The 11,767-nt window shown below is 43.5% G+C and overlaps 1 protein-coding gene across 2 annotated transcripts in view; it reads left to right on the forward strand.

The window, feature by feature from the left end:
* The window catches only part of ZFYVE26 (zinc finger FYVE-type containing 26), a 71,875-nt gene extending 69,742 nt beyond the window's left edge, over nucleotides 1–2,133 (forward strand). For both annotated transcript variants that reach the window (XM_070377665.1, XM_070377666.1), the window contains exon 42: nucleotides 49–2,133. In XM_070377665.1, the coding sequence (XP_070233766.1) occupies nucleotides 49–252 (204 nt within the window). In that variant the 3' untranslated portion in view covers nucleotides 253–2,133. The remainder of the gene's footprint in view (nucleotides 1–48) is intronic.
* The last annotated feature ends 9,634 nt before the right edge of the window (nucleotides 2,134–11,767 follow it).

The following is an 11,767-nucleotide window of genomic DNA, read 5'->3' on the forward strand; positions in this document are numbered from 1 at the left end:
TTGTCAGTGATGGTTTCCTTCCGGCCGTCTCTCACACCCAATTGCCAGGTTCAGGCCTACCTGACGTGCTGCAAGCTGCGTTCTGCCTACCTGATCGCCGTGAAGCAAGAACACTCTCGGGCCGCAGTCCTAGTCGAGCAGGTGCAGCAGGCCGCCAAGAGCAGCGGGGACGCAGTGGTGCAAGACATCTGCTCCCAGTGGCTTCTGACAAGCCGCAGCCGGGGTGCCCATGGTTCGGCCTCCAGGAAGTGACCCTGGCTGCAGGGCCAGACAGCTGTGGGGCAGGAGTGATGGGCGCACTTCCATCTCTTTCCTCCTGTGGGGCAGGACTTCCCTGGCTCCACCCCAGGTCGGAAAGAGCTGGAATTGGACCCAACCTGCCATCTTGAGCAAAGATAGGATCTTTCACGCAAGTGCCATGTTTCTGTAAAATTGTGGAGTCTGTGTGTGTGTTTGTCTGGAGATGGCCAGTTCTTTCTACCTCAGAGTGAGTGTGTGTGTGTTCACGCTCTTTGCGCTCATGTTTACGCCCAAGCATTTCTGAACAAACGAAGCTCTCCCCCACTGCAAAGAGGCACTTTACTTTCGACTTCTGCCTGTCTGAAAACCTTCCTGCGTTTTCGGTTCTTAACCCGGGCTCATCCTGTTTGTACCCAGTCTCCTTGGTGTGGAGATGTTCCAGTAGCTGCTCGTGACTAGAAGGGTTTTTGACTGAGAATGATGGAGCTACATCAGAGGCTTGCCTCTTTTCCCCTCCTTCCCGTCCCCAGATGCAGAGATGGCTTTGGGGCAGGTGCTTCCTGTGGTGTGAAACCGTTCTGAGCTTCTCTCCTCTCACAAGCACAAGAGTTACTGTGAGTCTTTGGAAAGTAGTCTGAACAGAAGAGTCCGCAGGTGCTAGCTTCTGAAAGCTGTGGCTGCCTGGCCACCTGATGGAGTCTGGAGCCCCAGACACGGGCAGGAGGGGCGCCATCGTGTTCATCCACAGGGAGAGAAAGGGGAACCTCTCCAAACAGCATTGCAGGAGAGTTGTCTACAAGCACAGAACTGGCTTTTGTCAATATTCCTGCTGCCAAGTAAAAGAACGTGGCTTCCTTTTGGAGAGTCTGGGAGAGAAACAATAGCCAAGGTCCTGGGACCGAATGGCTAGACTTTGCCTGTTTGAGTTACAGTCCTATTTATGCCCCTTAAATTGGTAAAAAATCGCTTCCTCTTCCCACCTGCTTCTCTTCAGTCTCTTCAGGACAGAAGGATGGACATGAAGAGACCCAGGGTCATTGAGAAGGCAGTGCACTTCTTTGTCTTAACAGTGGGAGTCAAAGGTTCACTTTAAAGTTGGGCCTGAGGACAAGAGTTAAACAAGGGGAAGATGAACTAGGTCATGTCCAGTTGGTGAGCAACCAAATGAAGTGCTCCTTTATTTAATTAGTGTGGGCCTGTCTTCCCACTGGAGATGTGACAAGCTTTTGGAAAAAGTCTGCCCTAGTCCGTGATGTGAATTTGCAAATGAGGGGTGTGAAGAGAGCTCCACAGCTGCAAGCCTCCCACCAGCCAGAACTCAGCCTGTCAGCCTCACAGGGGCTGCTGAGAGGAACGGGAGCTAGAAGCCCAAGTCAGTATCTCTGGTGCTTAGAAACCCTGCGGATCTCCCTCTGAAGTGGGTTTTTTAAATAGTGAACTAAACAACTCTAAGAGTATCTGTAGAAGTTCTGGTCCTCTGAGGGAGGGAAGAGATGGCAAAGAAAATACTAGACCCCGTTATGGGGAAGTTGGACAAGTGGCTTTTTCTTCTTTGAGTCGTAGAATGCATCTGTGTCCCAGGAAACGTTCCTCCCTGGCACCTGCTTGCCCTTCTGAGTCTGCCCTTTTTGCACTGAACTTGAGCACTTTATATTAAATGGATTGCAAATCTCACAGCCATTAATTTGAGATGTTAAGACCAGATTTTCCTGACATTTTCCTCTAATTAATTGAAATGTAAAATAGGCAACCATTGACTAGACTGACAAAAGATGAGGCTAAGGGCCTTTGGGCATCAGGCTGTGATCTCCAGCAAAACAATTAACTAATGGGCAAGTCGCCGGGTTGAATGTTTGACTATAAGCAAGTCACAATAAAATGTCTGTCCTACAAGTTCTTGGCTTCATGGCTCATTTGTGCTGTCTCTGTGGAGTGAAAAGGTGGGTGGGAAAGATGCAATAACCTTCAACTCTTGAACTTCTCAAAATGATTCCTGTTATAACTCAGGCCTCTTGGGTTAAGATTTTTCTCAAATTTCCTAGGTGGCTCAGATGGTAAAGAATCTGCCTGCAATGCAGGAGAGCCAGGTTCAATCCCCGGGTTGGAAAGATCCACTGGATGAGTGCATGGCATCCCACTCCAGTATTCTTGCCTGGAGAATTCCAGGGACAGAGGAGTCTGGCAGGCTACAGTCCATGGAGTCACAAGGAGTCAGACACAACTGAAGCGACTAGGCACACACAAAAACCTCCCAGTGTACTCTCTACCGCCAGGTTTTTTTTTTTTTGCTTCATTCAGAGTGGTGGGTGGACGTAGGTTATACATTCATCAGGTAGAGAAGGCAAATGAAAAGTCTTCCCATTCCTACCTCCTCAGCCCTCAGCCCCATCCCCTCCCAGAGGCTACCTGTGTGACCAGTTTCTTGTGTATAATTTCAGAACTCTTTTATGCATATAGAAGCAATAATGACCAAAGTATTCTGTGGTGAAGATATGCCATAATTATTTAAGCAGTCTCTATTGACGGATAGTTTAGGTGGTTGCCATCTTTACCACAACAGATTATGCTGCAGGGAATTATCTTGTCTGGAATACCCTGGGTCAAGGACTTCCTGGCAGTCCAGTGGTTAAGACTCCGCACTTCCAATGCAGGAGGTATGGGTTCTATCCCTGTTTGGAGAACTAGGATCCTGTATGCTGCATGGCATAGTCAAAAAATTAAAAAACCTCTGAACTAGAATACCCTGGGTCAGAGAGTATGAGCATTTGGTGAGTGTTGTCAGTCACTTCCATAGAGGTCATGGTAATTACCTGTCCCACCAGCAGTGAAGACAAGGGCCTGCTTTCCCACACCCTTACCTCAACACTTAGCAAACTCTGTAGATCTCTGCCAGTCTGAGAATGAAAAATGGAACTCTGAAATTTTTTTTCAAGCTGGTTTTTTTTTTTTTTAATTCTACGTATCTTTTTAATATCAACCAAACTGTGACTCTTTGAAACCAGGGGTCAGATCTTTGGGGAAAGTAGAACTCACACTGGGCTTGTTGTTTTCTGGCCGCCCTCTTACAGCACCTGTGTGCAGAATGACACTTGAGCCACAGACAGGAGCTCTGCTACCGTTACCGTCTTTCCCCAGGAACATGATCTCATCCAATATCTCATTTAAGAAAATTAACAAAACTTCAAACACACAACAAACAAAAAGTAATGATGAAAGTAGACCTGAAAACCCCCTGTTTGGGATCTGTCACGAAGATGCTTCAAACAAAGGAAATTGGAACACCCAAAGTAAATCTTAAGATAGAGGACCCGGACTAGGTTTAGAAACCTGAGATGCTCCAAATTACTGGATATCTTTGGCTGGAGCTTTAAGTGAAGTAGATCAAATGCTCTCAGGTTCTTCATACTCAAGCAACCAAATAGCAATGGTCACCATAACCCTGAGGGAAACGGCCTGTCTTGGTCATCATCCTCTCTTCTTAGTAATGATGTTAACTGACCCATCCTTGAAGCCTCCAATTCTTCTACAACAGGTTTATTCAACATCTGGTTACTGAATGGCTTCTCTAGTGGGGTGCTTTCACACTCCTTATTTCTTCACGTTGTCATTCCTGCTTGGCGCTCTTCTTTCATCACCTCTGCTACCCCACCCTCCAATCTGCTGTTATCCAAAACCTTCCTTCAAGCCCATTTCTTTTATTTATTTATTTATTTTGGCCACACCATTCAGCATGTGGGATCTTAGTTCCCTGACCAGGATCAAACGTATATCCCTGGCAGTGGAAGTGCAGACTCCTATCCACTGGACCACCAGGGAATTCCCTTCAAACCCACTTCAAGTGCCTTGTCTACAAATTATTTGCTGCTCTGGCTATACTTCCTCTTCATCCCACTGAAGGACTAAAATCCTTCAAGGTCACATCCATTCTTCCTTGACACTCATATACTCTCCTGAATAATTCCATAGCTTCAGCAGTCATCTTCATTGGCCAAGTTATAAACCAAATTTGTCTTCCTTAAGTTTTTTCCACATCAGATCCATCTTTGATTCTTTTCTGAAACTCACCCAGATGGCTGAACTGCCCGTAAAAATATTAGCATGTTCAAAATGGAACACAATCCTCTTCTACCCACAGACCTTCCTCCTTCAATGAATATTAGTATCATCAATTAATTAATATTAGTATTACTATTGTGAATGCCACCTGGGTTAGAAACCTCAGGAGTTCTCTGTATTGACTTTCTTTTCCCTCATCATTCAATAAATATTCAAGTACCTACCATGCATCAAGCATATATCCTGTTGAAAGCCAAGACCTCCTATCCTGCTTTCCCAACTGAAGAACCTGACCCTTCATCACCTTACTTCAGGTCCTTGTCACTTCCTCCTCTGACTGTTGCAGAAGCCTATTTTCTTCATCTCAAACACCTATCCAAAAGTTGCACCTCCAATCAACTCCATATTAACAGACAAAATACTTCTGGAAAAAAATAACTTTTCTATGATATTCAAGCATGGGAAGTCTTTCTAAGCAGATGTAAGTTCCAGAATCCTTGAAACATTTAATTATTGTTGTTCAGTCGCTCAGTTGTGTCCAGCTCTTTGTGACCCCATGGACTGCAGCACACCAGGCTTCCCTGTCCTTCACCATCTCCCAGAGCTTGCTCAAACTCATGTCCATTGAGTCAGTGATGCCTACCAACTGTCTCATCCTCTGTTGTCCCCTTCTCCTCCCGCCTTCAATCTTTCCCAGCATCAGGGTCTTTTCCAATGAGTCAGCTCTTCACATCAGGTGGTCAAAGTATTGGAGCTTCAGCTTCAGCATCAGTCCTTCCAATGAATATTCAGGGTTGATTTCTTTTAGGATTGACTGGTTTGATCTTCTCACTTTCCAAGAGACTCTCAAGAGTCTTCTCCAGCCCCACAGTTCGAAGGCATCAATTCTTTGGTGCTCAGCAGTTTTTATTGTCCAGCTCTCACATCCGTACATGACTACTGGTAAAACCATTTCTTTGACTGTATGGACATTTGTCAGCAAAGTAATGTCTCTGCTTTTTAGTACACTGTCTAGGTTTGTCACAGCTTTTCTTCCAAGGAGTAAGTGTCTTTTAATTTCATGGCTGCAGTCACTGTCTGTAGTTATTTTGGAGCCCAAGAAAATCTGTCACTGTTTCCACTGTTTCCCCATCTATTTTCCATGAAGTTATTTAGCTGTTATTGTGATTAAAATGTCCCTAACAAAAAGATTCATAATTTTAACCATTTTGTTTCTTTGGAACTCTTTATTTTGTATTGGAGTAGAGTTGATTAAAAATGTTGTGATAGTTTCAATTGAACAGCTTAAGGGACTCAGCCATATGTATACATGCATCCATTCTCTCCCAAACCCCCTCCCATCCAGGCTGCCACATATCATTGAGCAGAGTTCCGTGTGCTATACAGTAGGTCCTTGTTGGTTATCCTTTTTAAATATAGCAGTGTGTACATGACCATCCCCAACTCCCTAACTCCCTTCCCCCTGGTAACCATAAGTTCCCGTTTTAACCATTTTTTAGTGTGCAGTTCAGTAGCATTGAATGCATTCACATTGTTTGCGACCATCACCACCATCCCTTTCCAGAACGTTTTCATCTTCCCAGACTGAGACCCTGTACCCATTCACCACTAACCCTCTATCCCTCCTCGACTACCCCTAATCCCTGGTAATCACCGTGCTACCCTACATCTCAATTAATTAGATCTTTGTTTGTCATATATGTTGCAAACATGTTTTTCCAACTTTTGGTAGTCCTTTTATTTTTGTTACAGGATCTTCCCAACCCAGGGATCGAACTTGGGTCTCCTGCATGGCAGGTGGATTCTTTACCATCTGAGCCACCAGGGAAGCCCATATTTTAAAAACCCATAAGCATACATTTGACTACATAAAAACTGTCTTTTCATTACGCTAAGTGAAATCTAAGCCAGATGCAAAAGGACAGATAATAAATATTACATGATTCCACTTACATAACGTACCTACATCAATTTTATCGGTACTTCAGGGCCTTTTCCGAATAGCAGTTGTGCTGAGAAGTTTTTGTTTCCTGGTTCCCCACTTCCTTCTCTCAGAGAAGGAAATGGCAACCCACTCCAGTTTTCTTGCCTGGAGAATCCAATGGACTGAGGCCTTGCGAGCTAAAGTCCATGGGGTCACAAAGAGTCAGACACGACTGAGTGACTAGGCAACTTCTGTCTCTGCCCTTCCCCGAAGGATGTGTGCTGTTACTCCTTTAACCCTCTGTCTCTCTTAAAGCTCCCCTAGTCTGCCTTCCTGACATTCAGTTTTTTTAATTTCTTTATTTTTAACTGAAAGATAAAGCTATACAATATTGGTTTCATTTTTGCCATGCATCAACATGAATTAGTTATAGGTGTAATATGTCCCCTCCCTTTGAAACCTCCCTCCCTTCTTCCCACCCCTCTAAGTTCCCTGAGCTGACAGTCAATTTTACCTTATCATTTTGTTTCTTCATAGACTATAAGCTCCTGGAAGCCAGGGTCGTCTTTTGCTCATCTTCGAGTTCACTTACAAATTACTTGTTCACTGCTTACCAGTACATAAATATTATTTTAAATTAAACTGTATAGTATAAAGCATGTCCTGAACCAGAAATAGTTGAGAAAGTGAAACATTTTTAAGTTATCTGTTCAAGAGGCTCTTTCCAGGCTGTAAGCCGGTCAGATAACGGTAAGGTCAAATTACTTATTTATATCCCCAGGACTGAGCCTGGCACGTGATGGGCTATCAATCAGTTTTAGCTGAATTTTTTAATTGGTTCGAACCAATGGGAATAGTTTACTTAAGGAACATACATATGCTGGATCATCGAAAAAGCAAGAGAGTTCCAGAAAAAAACATGTATTTCTGCTTTATCGACTATGCCAAAGCCTTTGACTGTGTGGATCACAATAAACTGTGGAAAATTCTGAAAGAGATGGGAATACCAGACCACCTGACCTGCCTCTTGAGAAACCTGTATGCAGGTCAGGAAGCAACAGTTAGAACTGGATATGGAACAACAGACTGGTTCCAAATAGGAAAAGGAGTATATCAAGGCTGTATATTGTCACCCTGCTTCTTTAACTTATATGCAGAATACATCATGAGAAACTCTGGGCTGGAGAAAGCACAAGCTGGAATCAAGATTGCCGGGAGAAATATCAATAACCTCAGATATGCAGATGACACCACCCTTATGGCAGAAAGTAAAGAACTAAAGAGCATCTTGATGAGAGTGAAAGAGGAGAGTGAAAAAGTTGGCTTAAAGCTCAACATTCAGAAAACTAAGATCATGGCATCCGGTCCTATCACTTCATGGCAAATAGATGGGGAAACAGTGGCAGACTTTATTTTTCTGGGCTCCAAAATCACTGCAGATGGTGACTTCAGCCAGAAATTAAAAGACGCTTACTCCTTGCAAGAAAAGTTATGACCAACCTAGATAGCATATTAAAAAGCAGAGACATTACTTTGCCAACAAAGGTCCGTCTAGTCAAGGCTATGGTTTTTCCTGTGGTCATGTATGGATGTGAGAGTTGGACTATAAAGAAAGCTGAGCACTGAAGAATTGATGCTTTTGAACCGTGGTGTTGGAGAAGACTCTTTCGAGTCCCTTGGACTGCAAGGAGATCCAACCAGTCCATCCTAAAGGAGATCAGTCCTGGGTGTTCACTGGAAGGACTGATGTTGAAACTAAAATTCCAATACTTTGGCCACCTGATGGGAAGAGCTGACTCATTTGAAAAGACCCTGATGCTGGGAAAGATTGAGGGCAGGAGGAGAAGGGGACAACAGAGGATGAGATGGTTGGATGGCATCACCAGCTCAGTGCCCATGGGTTTGGATGGACTCTGGGAGTTGGTGATGGACAGGGAGGCCTGGCGTGCTGCGGTTCATGGGGTCACAGAGAGTTGGACTCTCTGAGCAACTGAACTGAAACTGAAACCTGTATAGAAATCATTTCCTCGGAGAGAAAAAGACTTTAGAGAAAAGTACTTTATAGAGAAAATAGGCAAGATTGAACATATTTAAAGAAAAGCTGAGGAGATACTTTTCATTTCTGTGTTGATATATTGAGAACATTTGAGCTGAGGAAAAAAATCCAACATAGTAGTTACTTCAATTTAATGGAAATAGGAACTCAAAGAGTAGAAATTTGACTCCCACTGTCTTGTTAGAAGTAAATTGTTCGACTCTTCTTAAGTCACCTGTATCAGGCAGCACCTACAGAGAATGTATTTTTCAGAGCTAGAAGCGATCACAGAACATGTTGACTACATCCCCTATTTCATTTTTTATTCACTTATTTATCCAACAAATATCAAGGTTATGTTGTGAGCTGTATGCTAGGGTTTTTAGAGTCATAGCAGATGCCCAGTCACTTGTTATAAGTCTTATGTATTAAATATTGAGAGGATGTCCAAGTATAAATGAGAGCTCACAGGAGGAGTCCTGGATATAGACTAGGGAGCAGTCAATGGAGGCTTCCCAGCAAATGTGATGCTCAACACACAAATAGCTGGAGAAATGTTCCTGGAAGGATAAACAATTTGTCTTGGGGTCCAGAAACAACAGAGCACCTCACTGAGACCAGGTCAGCATGCTGTCCTATAAGCTTGTTAAAGAGTTCCGGATTTAACCCAGTGAATAATACAAAAGCATCAGAATGTTCTCAGCAAGAGAATGACATGATATGTCTTTAATTTTAAGGTCACTTTGGCTGCAGAATGGAGCACAGGTTAATTGGGGCAGGGGAGGAGGAGAAGAAGAGATTTTACCAAATTTGGATGGTAGTTGAGGCTTTCTGTAGCCCTCAGAATAAACTTCAAATCCTCAACAGGGCTCACAAGGCCCATCCTTATTAGACCCTCATCGTTGTTGTTTAGTTGCTAAGTTGTGTCTGACTCTCTCTTTTGCAATCCCATGGCCTGCAAGACTCCTATGTTCTTGGGATTCCCCAGGCAAGAATGCTGAAGTGGGTTGCCATTTCCTTCTCCAGCAGATCTTCCTGACCCAGGGATCAAACCTCTGTCTCCTGCATTGGCAGGAGGATTCTTTACCACTGAGCCACCAAGGAAGCCCTATTGGATCCTTACATACCTCTCATTTCTCACCTTCCACCCCCACTCCCTTCTTTCAGCTTCTCAGATGTGACCATTCTTTGCCCCCTGTGAGCCTGCTGCCTGATCTCTTTTTACCTTCTCTTCACCTGGTGAACAAGTCTTGCTAAACACATGGCACGTGGCTTAGGACATCTCCGATCTCTTCACCCCACCGCAGACAAGCATGGGCACTTCTGCCATGTGTATCTGTAGTAAGAGCAGAAACAGCATGTCTCTTGTTCACTTCCTATCACCCATACTGGCAACAATCCTGGAACATCGTGTGTACTTTTTTAAATAAATAAATGATCTAATGGTGGCCTGAGGATATCTACAATTTTTTTATTTTTACTTTTTTTTTTTTTTTTAACAAAAGCTTGTTCTTAAAAGTACAATAGATTTCGAGACAAAACTTCATTCTAGCTATAGGTGGCAACAAATGTTATGGCAGGGAATCCAGGTGTTTTAAGAAGGATGGAATTAAAGATCATAATTGCCTCGGGCACAAGGAACAGCTTGTTTTTGCCAGATTTCTTAATTCCACCTAAGGCTGGGGACCTTTTCCCCATGGCCTTCACTTTCAGCTCCTCAAATGTCCTCTGCTCCTTCTGTTTCTGCTTGAATGCCTTATCTTCCTCATCCATTCCCTGGGCTTGCTTGCTGGGCAGCTGCAGGGTCTTCTTCTTGCCACCTTCATGCCCCACACCACACCTGCCACCCTTTCTCCAGACTCTGCCACCAGAAATGGAGGATGTCTACAATTTAAGGGCAGGAAGAGGAAGAACCTGGAAAGAAGCTCCAGAGAGGGGAGGAGAACTAGAAATGCAGTTCACAGAAACCAAGGGAACAAGTGTTGATCTCTTGTTTCCACGTGGCTCTGTTTACTCTCATAAACCACCCCCAAAGAGCGAAGGAGGGCAACAAACACAAACAGAAACTTCATCTTTGATGAAAGAAGGAGACAAATGTTCAGAGAATTTTTCAATATGAAAATTAAACAATAGAGGGAGTAACACCTCTTTTACCATGAAAAGTAGAAAGGAAGATAATATGAATGGGATATAGGTAAGTTTGCTAGTGTGGTAGCAGAAAGTTGAAGTAGTTAGGACTGCTGGCTTCCATGTTCTCCATGAAATCAGAGGAGAAATCACCTGTTACTAATTCAAGGGAGCTGCTTCGTGAAGTGGCTTAAAAATACGGAGAGGATGTGAACCTCTTCATATTGTAACCTAAGGGCTGTTTTTACAATTAAGTTCTTGAAGTTCACTTGGGCCCCTGAGAGTTACAGGAGTTCCTGGGAACTGGGGAGGGGAGTTAAGTGGGGAGAGGAAGCCAGACTACTTTAAGAAGGCATTTTTATGCAAGTATTGCTATCAAATTGCCTAAAGATATCAGATGATTTTGAATTCCCACAGCTCCAATTACTCAGGATTTGGGAGTGGGGGGGTTTCCTCATTTTAAATCAATGTCATCTGTGTACCTAATTTTGTATATGTATTGAGATCTTTGAATACAGACCATTTTTAAGGTCTTTGTTGAATTTGTTACAATATTGTTTGTGATTTATGTTTTTGCTTTTTGGCTACAAGGCATGTGGGGGTCTTAGCTTCCTGACCAGGGATCAAACCCTCACCCCCTGCATTGGAAGGCAAAGTCTTAAACCACTGAACCACCAATGATGTCCCCTGTATCTGTAATTTTGTATTCTCTTTTAAAGATAGAAGCAAGGTCCAATGCTGTAAAGAGCCATACTACATAGGGACCTGGAATGTTAGGTCCATGAATCAAGGCAAACTGAAAGTGGTCAAACAGGAGATGGCAAGAGTGAACGTCAACATTCTAGCAATCAGCGAACTAAAATGGACTAGAATGGGTGGATTTAACTCAGATGACCATTGTATCTACTACTGTGGGCAGGAATCCCTTAGAAGAAATGGAGTAGCCATCATGTCGACAAAAGAGTCCGAAATGCAGTACTTGGATGCAATCTCAAAAACCACAGAATGATCTCTATTCATTTGCAAGGCAAACCATTGAATATCACGGTAATCCAAGTCTATGCCCCAACCAGTAACGCTGAAGAAGCTGAAGTTAAACAGTTCTATGAAGACCTACAAGACCTTCTAGAACTAACACCCAAAAAAGATGTCCTTTTCATTATAGGGGACTGGAATCCAAAAGTAGGAAGTCAAGAAATACTTGGAGTAACAGGCAAATTTGGCCTTGGAGTACAGAATGAAGCAGGGCAAAGGCTAATAGAGTTTTGCCAAGAGAATGCACTGGTCATAGCAAACACCCTCTTCCAACAACACAAGAGAATACTCTACACATGGACATCACCAGATGGCCAACACAGAAATCAGATTGATTATATTCTTTGCAG

This window comes from Bos mutus, chromosome 10 (assembly GCF_027580195.1).
Source record: "Bos mutus isolate GX-2022 chromosome 10, NWIPB_WYAK_1.1, whole genome shotgun sequence".
Taxonomy (NCBI): Eukaryota; Metazoa; Chordata; class Mammalia; order Artiodactyla; family Bovidae; genus Bos; species Bos mutus.